Raw genomic sequence first — 13,305 nt, forward strand, 5'->3', positions numbered from 1 at the left:
GGAGGGGGGGGGGGGTCGTAATAATAAAGTTCAAAATATATATTTGGTTGATATAGATAAGTACAAATGTTTAACTTTGAAAAATTCGAATGCCAAAAAGAACTGCCATTCTAAAAAGTACGTATAAGTGCCAATTTACTATATTGTTAAGCATTCGCAAATAATGCCTTCATATATCATTTTTTAAACAGTTTCATCACTTCCTTTCGGAATTTTCACTTTGCGGTGATTCCTTTTAGAATGTCTGGATACATTATCTCCATCACTACTAGAAACCGAAACTACTGATAGACTCTTTTCTCTGCTACCAGCCGTAACTTTTTTTCCATGTCTCCTTCTCTTTTCAAACAAGTGTTTGTCATTGGATATTTGCTGTTGTTTTTCAAGGTCAATTTGTTCCGTGCTTTCTTCGTTAATGACCCCGTCCCTAGATTTAGATTTAGATTTCGCAAAGCTTGCCCATATGTTAAGAGCTTTCTGCGAAACATCCTTATTTTTGATATAAAAATCTCCAAACTTTTTCTTTTTATCGACTCCTTGGCTTAGCATGTTTTGGTTTTCCTTGACTACTTGGCGTAACATCTCCTGGTTTTCATCGACTACATCACTCAAATGTGCGAACTTTGTTTTGTTTCGTTCGGTTATACTTAGCATCATTGATCTGTTTTTATCCAAGATAGTTCTATCTTTGTCTGAACTCATTGCTTGTTGTGGTTGTGGATCGATCACAGATTTTGTCATCAAATCGGCCATTTGATTATGAATATTTGTGTTTTTAGCTTTTTGATTGTCTTTGATATCCGTACTTGCAGCTATGTGCACTAGCGTTGAAAACCTATGATAAAGCATGCAGAGAAACTGAAGCAATAAAAGCAATCCAAATACTACAGCGAATAACACTGCAATCGGGACGATCGTAGCGTCTCTGCCATCGCAGGGGAAATAAATCGTGAGGGAATTCTTGAACGTGTTGACTTGTGTCAATCCAAACATAACAGTGACAAGTATGGCATTCAATAGAAATACGAAAAGGCAAACCTTGTTCCGTAACTCAATTAATTCTTGCTCAATTGCTTTCTCCTTCTGAATGTTTTTCTTTAGAGGTTTTAAATATTGTTTGATAGTCCTTTTCCAAAATTTTCTTTCTTTCTTTTCAATTTCTGGATATTTTTCATCGAGAAGATATTCATCATTTTTATTGATTTCATTCACATCTATGGGATGTACTTCGGTCTCTTTTTCTGTATCTGTATGAATATTGCAAAATAAGAAATTAAGTCATTCATACATTTTGATTTAGCATTTTATCAAACTGAACTCAGTCACTATAGAAAGCAGGAGTAAAAATTTGTACGCCAGACGCGCATTTTGTCTACAAAGATTCAACAGTGACGCTCAAATTAAAAAGTACGAAGATGAGGAGCGTTGAGGACACAAAAAAAGTATTGGGGCATAAGTACTTGTAATGCTCACTACTGACATTTTAGATTAAATAAAATTCAATGACGTCTTTAAAAAGATAAATGTAAAATATTGAAAAATATTGAAAAAGATAGGGGAGTAAGCATGTACCTGTTTAAATTTGTAGATACAATATGAAATTGAGAATCGTAACGGGGAATGCATTTGTCTGCGAAATTCGTCTGAAAGAAACGAATTTTAAACTACATAACATATATTTAAGAAAATGATGTGGTGTTAAAATTGTTTGTCAATAATTGAGTATTACTAAATAATATATTTCATCGTGTAATTAACCATTAGCATTACCATCAAAATTTGAAATCTGACATATTAAGAACGGTTATACCTGCACTCTCTTCATTCCTAATTATATCAGTTGCCCTTTGTGTTTTATTCTGCGCAGGTGGACCTTGGCTAACCTCTGACACACTGTCTTGTTTCTCCATTTTCATCACTTTTTTCATCTTGTTCAACATGTTGGTGTACAGAAAATCTTCCTGTGTATAATTATTTGTAGGACAGACAATACAGCTAGAAAAAAAAACAGCCTTGTCTTTTATTTCGTTATATACCGCATACGTGTCAAATTTGACCAATTTGTTAGAAGCGTAGATTGGAGGAAAATGCCTTAAATGCCATCCATTTTGGCAAGTCAATTTAAAACCGTATGCACAGCCGAAAGGATGTAATTCAAAATATTCATCACGGCGTATAGCAATCATTTAGTGCTAGGTGTCGTCTGTGAAATATCCTATATAGAAAACATAATTATGTGAAATAGATTTAAATTCTTTTTATCTAAGAATCGCACCTATAAGATTGACTTCTCCAAAAGGACACTGTTTAGCAAATTTTAATATTCCATTAAAATATACATGATTACTGTGGAGGTACTTTGAAAATAGGGTAACCACATATTGAGGCAATTTGAGAGATTCACTTGCATTTCCGTTTTTCAAAATAGCAATTGTCACCACCCATAATTCCTTGGTTCCATTTTTTGAAACAGGCCTCATAATAGTTCTAACAAACTTACCTACAAAAACTACCAAGCGAACAAAAATAACCCTTCTCATCATTTTCTGGTACGTGGTTTGACTTCTGGGTTTTGCTATCAGGCTCCTGCTTAGTTTCTCTGGTACCCCATGATACCACATGTAGGTTTCCAATGGAATACAGAAACATTAGCATACACATTGACGGTATTGCGAGAAAATAGAGAAGTCCTGGTATTAAACAAAGGAATTCCTGAAATTAAGAGAACAGTAATTACATGTTGAACATGATAACTTAACAAAATTATAATTATCTGTTTTATGAGCGTTCAGGCAAGTAATTTTGCGTGAAAAAAAATAGATGTATAATCTTTGTATTCGTCATTTAATCCGTCTTTATGTGTACGTAGCTTCCGTATGATGTGACCACTTCTTTCGTTGTTTTAGTTCCTATTAATCAATTTATGCATATATCTTATTAAATAAAAATTTCGACTAATTTTCCGTTTCAATCCTCATGAGTCTTGAGATAAAATTTGAAAGACCATTCAATGAATTATCATTATGATGTCGTGGGCTGTGTCCAGCAAGAAGAACATGTCTGTATATTGACTGTAACCATGTGAAATAATACATTACAAATCCGACTAAAATCGTTCGTCTAGTACAATGTAGGATACGTATTCATATCATCTTAACATGTTCACGTCCTGTAAGAATGCTATATTTGCCACTGGACGCAAAACACTCGGAATCATTAACTAACAAGTAACGTAAACAAAAAAACAGGCAAAACAAGAATGTGTCCATAGTACACGGATGCCCCACTCGCACTATCATTTTCTATGTTCAGTGGACCGTGAAATTGGGGTCAAAACTCTAATTTAGCATTTCAATTAGAAAGATCATATCATAAGAAACATGTGTACTAAGTTTCAAGTTGATTGGACTTCAACTTCATCAAAAACTACCTTGACCAAAAACTTTAACCTGAAGCGGGACAGACGGACGGACGGACGGACGGACGGAAAAAATGACGGACGAATGAATGAACGAACGAACGGACGTACAGACCAAAAAACATAATGTCCCTCTATTATCGTAGGTGGGGCATAAACATATACCTTCCAACGTAATGAAGTTGGTGATTGGTTGATTGTATCTTACTTAACGTCAAGTGGCATATTTTAAATGCATATTTAGTAAGGGAACAAAGTATCAATTGATGCAATAGGTAGGTTTTACAAAGCAGGTTGCCCGGGATGAAGGGCGATCATATCGACTGGCACTGTCATATATGTTCGATAAAAAACAAAAAATGTTGACTTGCAACAAGCCACCCTTGGACCCTTAATACAGTTGTTCGAAGGTTTCTTTTACCTGTATAAAGTGGTTGATGATTTTAGCTGTTTATATATAGATGCGAAAGGTTGACACAGTATGAAGTTTACTCGTCTGGTATTCTTTAAAACTTCTCTTCTTATTTTAAATGATAAATAGGAATATTTAGGATCTTTACATGTATATCATTGCCACGGAGAAGAAAAAAAGATCGACCAGAAATTTGACACCATTTAGTAAACTTCGACCAACCGAAGACACGAAAACAAGCAACAAATAAACAATTGGTTCAGATATATTGTTAATTTGCGGCGTTTTGTTGTTGTCTCATGGACATATTACCCCAATCTCCTTTTATTTTATAAGAATGATACTATCCTAGTAGAAAAGCTATAATAGACCGATGATTTACCGGTATGCTGCAAGTATCGTTCTTTTTGAGCAGTAAAAAATGCGTTGACTGTATATAACCATATTAATGTATATGGTATACAGAAAGAGACCTCGTAACAGGTAAACCTTTTGAAAACTTTTAAAAATATAATTATAAACAAAATAAAATCCAAATTAGAACACAAAGTGGGTACAAAATTGTTTAAAATTTCTGTATAGAGACAACAATAGTTTTTGGCACAATAACGATACAATGATTCGACACGAATCTAAGCATCACCCTCATATCGTTTTATATTAGACAAAAACACTTTATAAAATGTGTAAAAAAGGACAAGTACTGGACAGTAAATAAATACCTGTGGATGTAGAATAGCTGAAATGACAAAAACGCCTGCGACAAACATTATGAAGATGGTGGTCACTGAGCACAAGCCGTCGTTTATTGCGTCTCTGATTACACCAAGCAAAACGATCGCCATGACGATGGCATATATGCAGGATAAGATGGCAGCAAATTGAAGCTGTAAAATGATACATGTAAGTCAAATTTAAATTTTTGCGTGATCTGTTCAGTGTTTTTAATAGAGTTTACAGATTTTTCCAAATGTGAAAGACGTATATACTACATTTTTCTCTACGTACTTTCTACATATAGCATATTGTAAATAATATAAAAAGTGAACCTAAAGTCTCTGACGTCATATGTATATCTATGCCAAATAACAGATTCTCAGAAGCTTGCTGCCGAAGCAATTGAGATCATACGTATGCCAGTCATAGAACATGCAGAAAGAGACTTCCCCATTTCCATTCTCTATTTTATCAATGTATATTAATGAATTCTTAAAATAGAACGCAAGCTGTAATATTTCCGATGTATTTATATTTCTCTAATTTAAACTTGACATATATATATATATTATATTTTTCAAACTGGTATACACAAACCTGTCTCTGAGTCGAAGCATACAAACACATGAGAAGAAACACACCAACTGGAACCAGGTTCAGAATCAGTGACAGCCATGGTGGAATAGCCTCAAATCCAACAATTATAGCACCCAGTATAAGCATGAATATTGTTCCTGGAGTTAACAGTGTAGATATAAAGAGGAAAACGTGATACGCTATATACAGGAAAGAGATATTTTCGTTTTTCTTCGTAACATTCTTCCAGTCGACGATAAGATCTAAAATATTTGCCATGGTTGAAGGTGACCAACGTCGACGTTGATTGTAAAACTCATAGAAGCCTTCTGGTGCAAATGTATAAGCGTCGGATTCTGCGCAGTATTCAACACGCCAACCTTCTTTCAATAAAAGCGTGCAAAGCCACCTATCCTCACCTAAATAGAAACAGTAAAGGAAAAACAATTTTCTGTTTTAAATTTGAGTATATTTCAGTTATCTTCTTTTAGTTATATAAGTTTAATCTTTGATATTAAGGTGGTACCTAACACTACAGGGAGATAACTCTGTAAAAATCAGCTAAACGTTTTAATTACGCTGTATTGTTAAGGAAATATTAAGCTTCTCAATGATCAAAATTAGTGTTTGTCAAACTGCTATATAACCAATGAAATTTTTTTGATAAAGGGGTTGGTTCAAATTTTTTGAAATTTTTATATTTTTGTCAAAGGGTCAAAGTAAACATTTTGTCAAAATTTTATGAAAATTAAACGAGCCAAATTAATATTAGTCAAGGTGTTGGGTACCACCTTAATGTCAAAAATATATAACTGACAATGACGAAATAAATGATACATGTCCTGCCAACATATTGCATTAGCTAGCGAGAGTATTACTGTATGTATATGGTTTGTTAAGGAGTATGTTTAATTCCTGAATAGACTGACCACATCGGAGATGGGTGGAGTTCTTAAACATCTAGTGAAACATCGCCACATGTACTAAAGGCTGTTCAAAGACAGAACCTCGTTGATAAGTGCGTAATATATACTTTTCAAATCTGAGTGAACTTTTCTTCAAAAAGATGTTGGCGATGCCAGATATTGTGTAGATCTTGTTGATTGTATTCACAGCTCATGTTGGAGGTCTACATTTATGTATCTTTTATTTTACCCCCAGTTTACCCTATATACCCTTTTCTTAAATAAATTTTAACACCCATCATTCTCTAGTCTTTATGTTTTTTGGCCTATTTTTCTATTCTCGATTTTTAGAGCCCATTTGCTAAATTTTTTTTGGTCCCATTAATTTTTTTATCCTCCAAATCCCATCCAGACCCTCATTTAGAGCTAAGTTTGCTTTGTCTATCCTAACTAAAAGTAGGTATACAGAGTATATCTAACTCAATTTAATGTTTAACAAGTTTGGTGTATGTTGCTTTCAAATTTGCCTTTTTCTGTTACTGATATTAGTGACAATTGTAAATTATTGCTTATAAGGACTAAACACGTGAAATTTCGGTAACGAAGTAAAAATCGTTGCAAATACTACAGATAGCAACTTGTTGAGGAAATAAAATGTAAAACAGTTTTAGGACTGTGGTGTTGACGTCATTTGTATTCGGATGTGTATTCAATATAATGTTTTTTTTTTATTGCTGTCCTATTAATAAATCTCATAAATATTCGTCATATAGAGCCTACACATGTATCTCACATGGAAAAAAAAGAAAGACAGTTTACACATTCAAGTACCTTGATCATACTGCACTACATGTTGAGCTTCTGTTGGTACCGTTGTGTATGTCTCCAATACATCTGCATGTAAAATAGCGGATCCACGAAAAAGGCTGAAACACCCAGGACTACACAATACACAGCCAATCACGTGTTCGGTAGCTTTTTGTAACCAATGACTTATTGCATATTCAAACTTTTGATACCATACCATTGGTCCTGATACAAAAATTATAATTAACCATAACCTTGGAATAGAGTGTACTCAATAATATCGTATTTTATTTTTTCTTTGTATTCGATTTCATATCATAAATACATCATGAAACAATACATCCACGTCATTTGAACTTTGATGGATAGTTCACGGTGTAGAATGGTAACGGACTTATCGGGTTTTTGTCGGCGTTTCCGCACTAATCGGGTTCGGCAACGGACTTATCGCGTTTTGTTTCCAGACAGTGTGACACAAAATGAGCCAAACAGACGAAAAGAAGTCGTTAGTGTTTATGTTTATATGATCACGGAAGGCACCGATGATCTAAGTTTGCAAAATTTTTCATTTTGCTTCGGTACCACTCTTGGCTTTTTCAAAGAGCTCCACACTAAACAGGACAACCGGCCGAACACAGCTACTAGTGGTGTGGTTTCCGTTCAAATACACAGTATATTAGAATGTGGACTTTTTGTGCTCCTTTATTTCATGCAAAATACATATTAGAACCACTTGTGTGCATTCAAAAACAAAAAATATCATATATTAAAGCTTTTTCAAAATTGCTTGGTAGCGGACTAATCGGGTTTCTCTAAAATGACGTGTTTTTTGGCAAGGAACTGTTGGGGTTTATTGAGCAAACTGAAGGACTCTTGTGTTTTTATTGTTTTAACAGGGTAAAAAATGATGTTTTCGTATTTTTTGTTTGTTTGGGAAATGATAAACAAAAGATTTTAAAAACCCCATTTGACATCTTGTGCTAGAATATACAAGTCTGGAACTTATCACGGACAAGTGTTTTTTTCAATCATGATTTTTACATTATGATACAAAAATAAAGGGACATTGAGTAAAAGTATACCGGTATGGGGTAATATCATATGCAATGCCAAACAAAACACAAATGGTCAAGGAATAAGGCTTTTATTTCTGCTCTTTACATGTTTACAGATTAACATGTGCAGGTCTATTGATGGATGTTTCGAAAAGACACATTCATTCCGGCGTAATAGAAAAGACAGGTTAATATTAATGTCTCTCGTTTAAATGCAAGGCCAAGGGCAAGGATGTTAAAAAACAATCAGCAACATTCAATTCAATTTTAGCCTATTTTACGTTACATGATTTATATATCTAAATATATATATTCAAGTCTTCTTTCGACGTATTCATAATGATGCATGTATGAGTGAAGCTTTATGTTTCAGTCATGAAAAACAATTGTTGATGGAGCCGGTGAATAACTGTGACAACCTAAATTATTAACCCATTTAGTCTTAGATGCATGATTGTTTTATTAGTTGTTAGTGGCTTTGAACTAGTTGTCAGTAAACTGCGAGTACTCGCAGATCTGTTCCTAGTGTCTTTTTGTTGTTGGGATGTACAAGTACCCGACCACGTCCACTTGTATTTTTGTCCATCTGATGAGTTATGCCTTTTTCAACTGATTTTTATAGTTCATTCTTATGTTGGACTGTTCTACCACTGTCCCAGGTTAGGGGGAGGGTTGGGATCCCGCTAACCGTGATGTTTAACCACGCTACATTATGTATGTATGTGCCTACCCCAAGTCAGGAGCCTGTAATTCAGTGGTTGTCGTTTGTTTATGTGTTACACATTTGATTTTCGTTCATATTTTTATATAAATAAGGCCGTTAAAAAGTTCTCGTTTGAATTGTTTTACATTGTCATTTCGGGGCCTTTTATAGCTGAATATGCTCATTGTTGAAGGCCGTACCATAATTATGACGTCTTGAAAGGCTATTTATTATATTTTTTCTTTCTTTGACGCCTTACATCGTCGCAGAAGGGCGTCAAGGCAAAAATTTAGAATTGCCTTCCCAGACGTCATAATTATATGGACTAGAAACCTTAAATTCCTGCTATGAGGACGAGATACTGATAGAATCCCACACTTTTGTTTGTGGATTAATAAAATATATCATTGCGTGATGTGTGATTAATGTATAAAGTAAGAGGTGATTAACCCAGGCGGAGTAAACACATAGACTGACTGAGAAGATAGGAGTCTCCATATTCATTTGCGCACAAAAAGTCCGGTGCTAATAACACAAAAAGTCCGGTGCCACTAATTTTTCAAATTAACCATCATTTAAACCTTAATTGTGCATGAAACAGTTCCGAAAGGGAAAATGTCTACATTTAATGAATAATAACCAAAAATTTACTTGGAAAAGAAAACAGCATGCTTAAAACACGCTTCAATTAGACATCTTTCCATGAAAAATGTTTGTTTTCAAGTTCGGGTACCACGTTGGTGGAAACAATTTGAAATAAATCGTAGCTTCCCATGAATATATGATTAGCTAGCCAGCAAAATAAATAATTTCCCAATTCCGTGACATCAAGCTTATTTGGAAATATCAATTCTGCTTTAATACAAGTTGAAAGAAATAACCACTTACGCCAAATGTTGACATCTGAAAACGCGATAAGTCCGTTGCCGAACCCGATTAGTGCGGAAACGCCGAAAAAAAACCGATAAGTCCGTTACCATTCTACACCGTGTAGTTGTGTCATTGGTAATCATACCACATCTCCTCATTTTTATATTGAATGTTAATTAAAGCTTTTTAAGTGTTTTCCGTTATGGGTCCAATGTTTGGTTAAATTTATTTTGTTTTCAAAGGCTGTCTTCAATTTTATAATTATATTATATAATTCTGTTTCCAGATTATAATTACTTTTTTGTTTTTATTTTGATAAAGTGGTCTCTTAAATCTAAAAGCGGACTTGTTGACCTTCTTTCAATGCAAAAATACTGACGAATATTTGATTGCTGGTCCAATATTGCGACATTTACTTTTTTGTGGGAATGAATTTAAAGTGCGTAATGATTTTTCTGTTCCAGTGTTCTCATTTCAATTTATTTTTGTATTTTGTTCCGTGAGGTACCCGGACCGAGTATTCTTACCTGTTCCTATTGGATGAATTCTTCCACATGCAGCTCCTACAATCTTTGATTTATTCATGCGCCTCATCAAACTGAGCACTGCTTCCGGTTCAAAGTCAACGTCGCCATCAAGCGCTAAAATGTATGTATTCTCTGCAGCTATTTGTAAGTCCTCTTTTTTGAACTCGCGCTCTAATTTCCATTGCAGTATGTAAAACATGTACATGACCTACGGAAAATTCAAAAGAAAGAAATTGATGTAATGTTACTGTTTTGTTATGTGTTGGAAAGTTTAAATCTGTGGAACGTCTAAATGACCGCCATTAAAAACGAATATAAGCTTATTGTTCTAATTTTGAATTTACTGATAAAAATTCTAAATCATTTTAAATTCAAGTGATATATCTTCCTCGTGCATAGCTCTTATTCCATGTTTAGATACTCCTTGTTTTTAATCAGATCTTCAACGCTCGTATAAGGTTTTGTGCATTCAAATATTGTAACCTCGATCATCACTGTAGAGACATTAATTATCGAAATGCGCATCTGATGGAGCAAGAATGGTACCGTAATTGTATGGTGCTCTAATTTAACTTTAGCCATTGTAGCCTGCGATTATCTATCTCATCGTGCTCGTCTTTTTTTCTTATTCTATTGCATTGGTTTTGTGTTTAGGAATTCTTAGAATTCAGACACTCTGATTTTTTGTTACCTCAGTCGTTATTCTATGGAACTATCACTTTGTACTTCGATTTTAGATCTGTTGTTTAACCTTCTGGCATTTGTTATCATCTTTTCTTATTTTCAATTTGAATTGTCCTATATGCCCCAAACTTGACTGTGATATGCATGAAATGACGTAAAATTTACGCTCAGGATGTGCAATATTTAATTTATTTTCAGTTGAAAGATAATATGCCATGTTAACATAATAGAAAAAAGTGAAAATATACAAAGAAGGAAGTCACAGATCATTTTAAATTATCTAAAGTAAGACATTCAACACCCATCTGTTAAGAGACAAAATACCAAAAGACAAGCAATTGTCCACAATAACACGATTTTGTTTGATGTTTATAAGCGCAGTTATTTCTAGCTTTTTTCAAAGTTTATTTTAATGACCAAGAAAATTATTCACTTATTTTAAATGCAATAATTAAGAGTACGTCTAGCTTTTTCAAAGTTTATTTTAATGACCAAGAAAATTATTCACTAATTTTAAATGCAATAATTAAGAGTCAAACATTTCAATGTTTCACATACCTGACTCCATCTTTTCTTGTGTCGAATTTTAGTTTTATCCTTGAGATGTATGATTAATTCATTTCCTCCCGGAAGTTCATAATGAAGTCTGCCTCCATATGGAGTTCGATACATTTCACCTGGTGGAACGCTAATTCTTTTGCCGTGAACAATGCTAAAATAGCAATAATTCATGAAATAGAACTTTATTTGTATTGCTTTAACTTCTCAATAATGAGCAAAATAATATTGTTTGGGCATCTATAATGTTATGTTGCGTCTTTAAAGATTCAGAAATAAGAAGTCAAGTTTTCTTTAATTATACAAAATATGTTGCCACGTTCATTGTTTCGCACTTTCCCATAGTTCTCTCCTTTTTTTAATGTCTGTATTTCCTGTTATGAAAATTAACAATAATTAAACACACCAACCACCAACAACCAATTTGTTCAAAGATTAAAACGTACAACGATGGCAAACTATATCTAGCAATGAGCTATACATTGGATAATAAATCAAAGAGATACGCAGAGTTTGTGTTTTGGATGCAATTGTCAAAATCTGCTCGCTACCGCTATAGCGAATTATAAAATTTTCAAGGAAGACAAAGTTGTTTATTACTGCAGGTTAAGACTACACAATATCAGACAATACAAGATACAATAAATTTCACGAAGTGTCATCACAGAATTCATTGTAAATTGACATGGCAGTATTTGAGAAATGATTAAACCAGTACTAAAGACCCTCTTGAACTTGCAGTCAGGTGTGTTATTTTTCTCCTTGTTGAAAGTCTTGTCATGACTTTGAAATGAAGAACAGCAAGAAAAGGCAGTTCATTGCTATGCATTGGGTTTTGTCACGTGATATTTTCTGTCACGATTTATGTTTATTTCTTTTTGGTATAAAATATAACAACGACATATCTATTTTTTTCAATTTCAAAAATTTTACAATCATAGTATGTATCCGTACCTGCCAGCCTCTTCAATGACGCTTGTAAACGTTTTCACATAATCATTAACATACGGAAATTTCTCTCCATCTTTTAGTGGTTCAAACGCATCATCAAAGAATACTTGTGCTAAAATGAAAATACAGCTTAAAGGGTTGAAATACAATTAATGTTCACGTATTTGCATAACTGTAACGGAGCCTGATGGACGAAACGGTCAATAGGGTGTCGGATGGAACTTAACAGATTTGATCACTGTTTGTGACTTCGGTGGACAAAATAATCTTGAGTGCTAATCAAAGGGAGGTAATCGATTTATATAAGTATCACTGCACAATTGTTTTCAAATTCTAAATTACCAGTAATGACGATAACCCTTACAAAATACTACTTTAACATTTAACATGCTTGGTAGCAGTTTTACTACTTGCAAAATACCTTTATGAGTATTAAAAAAAATGAACTGTATAAAATTATGTTATTGCAGACTGTAGATATCTATTAAATATGATGAATATTTTCATGTATTTTTACAATAGCTATCGGATTTGAATTATCCTATAATGAAAAGTTCATTTAGTACTGTCATGTCCATTGGCGGATCCAGGGGGAGGGGGTGTTCCGGAGGTTAGAAACCCCCCTTTTTTCGATTTATTTGGTTTTTGGTTTTTGTTTTATAATTTTGTGAACGTTTCATGGTGTTCCGGGGGAGTGTGTGTTCGAACCCCCTTTTTTAGATGACTGGATCCGGGCCTGATGTCCGTGCAATATTCAGTTTTACTTTTTCTCTTCTATTTACGGTTGGTAGCGGTGACTTAACTAGTTTTCACAATTAGTTTTGCTAATTGCATGGAATACCGATATTCATTACAAACATTAAATGTTCCCTAAACTGTGGCTTGTGCCTTATACCGATAGAAAAACCATAAAGTTTTTTTTTAATTGCTTAGTACTTTAGTTTGCTGTTATTTTGTCTTTGCTAAATTTGCGATCGTTTTCGATTCTGCTCTCTTGAATTGCTCGTTTGAGAAGCCATGGTGGTGTACGCATTGTCTTCAGACTCTGAACGGCATCTAAAGTAATGAGTTCATTTATATTTACCTTCAAGATCAAAGGTTTCAATGTCATTTTCGTCATCA

The 13,305-nt window shown here is 33.9% G+C and overlaps 1 protein-coding gene across 1 annotated transcript; it reads right to left on the reverse strand.

Moving 5' to 3' along the window:
• LOC127717850 (chitin synthase chs-2-like) lies at positions 1–11,350 on the reverse strand. The gene is made up of 8 exons (XM_052223707.1): positions 11,233–11,350; positions 9,991–10,198; positions 6,860–7,060; positions 5,145–5,542; positions 4,553–4,717; positions 2,501–2,712; positions 1,811–1,995; positions 1–1,247 (listed from the first exon to the last, which is right to left on the reverse strand). Exons 1-8 carry the CDS (start codon positions 11,344–11,346, stop codon positions 184–186), a joined length of 2,547 nt encoding a protein of 848 aa, XP_052079667.1. The 5' UTR covers positions 11,347–11,350; the 3' UTR covers positions 1–183.
• Positions 11,351–13,305: the final 1,955 nt, after the last annotated feature.

Source organism: Mytilus californianus, unplaced genomic scaffold (assembly GCF_021869535.1).
Source record: "Mytilus californianus isolate M0D057914Y unplaced genomic scaffold, xbMytCali1.0.p SCAF_10, whole genome shotgun sequence".
Lineage (NCBI taxonomy): Eukaryota > Metazoa > Mollusca > Bivalvia > Mytilida > Mytilidae > Mytilus > Mytilus californianus.

Coding starts and splice junctions, on each gene's coding strand:
- LOC127717850 (XM_052223707.1), bottom strand. CDS start 11,346: ATGTATCGAACTCCATATGGAGGCAGACTTCATTATGAACTTCCGGGA. Junction 10,199..11,232: donor ACAAGAAAAGATGGAGTCAG/GTATGTGAAACA, acceptor AATTTTCCGTAG/GTCATGTACATGTTTTACAT. Junction 2,713..4,552: donor CAGCTATTCTACATCCACAG/GTATTTATTTAC, acceptor TCTTAATTTCAG/GAATTCCTTTGTTTAATACC.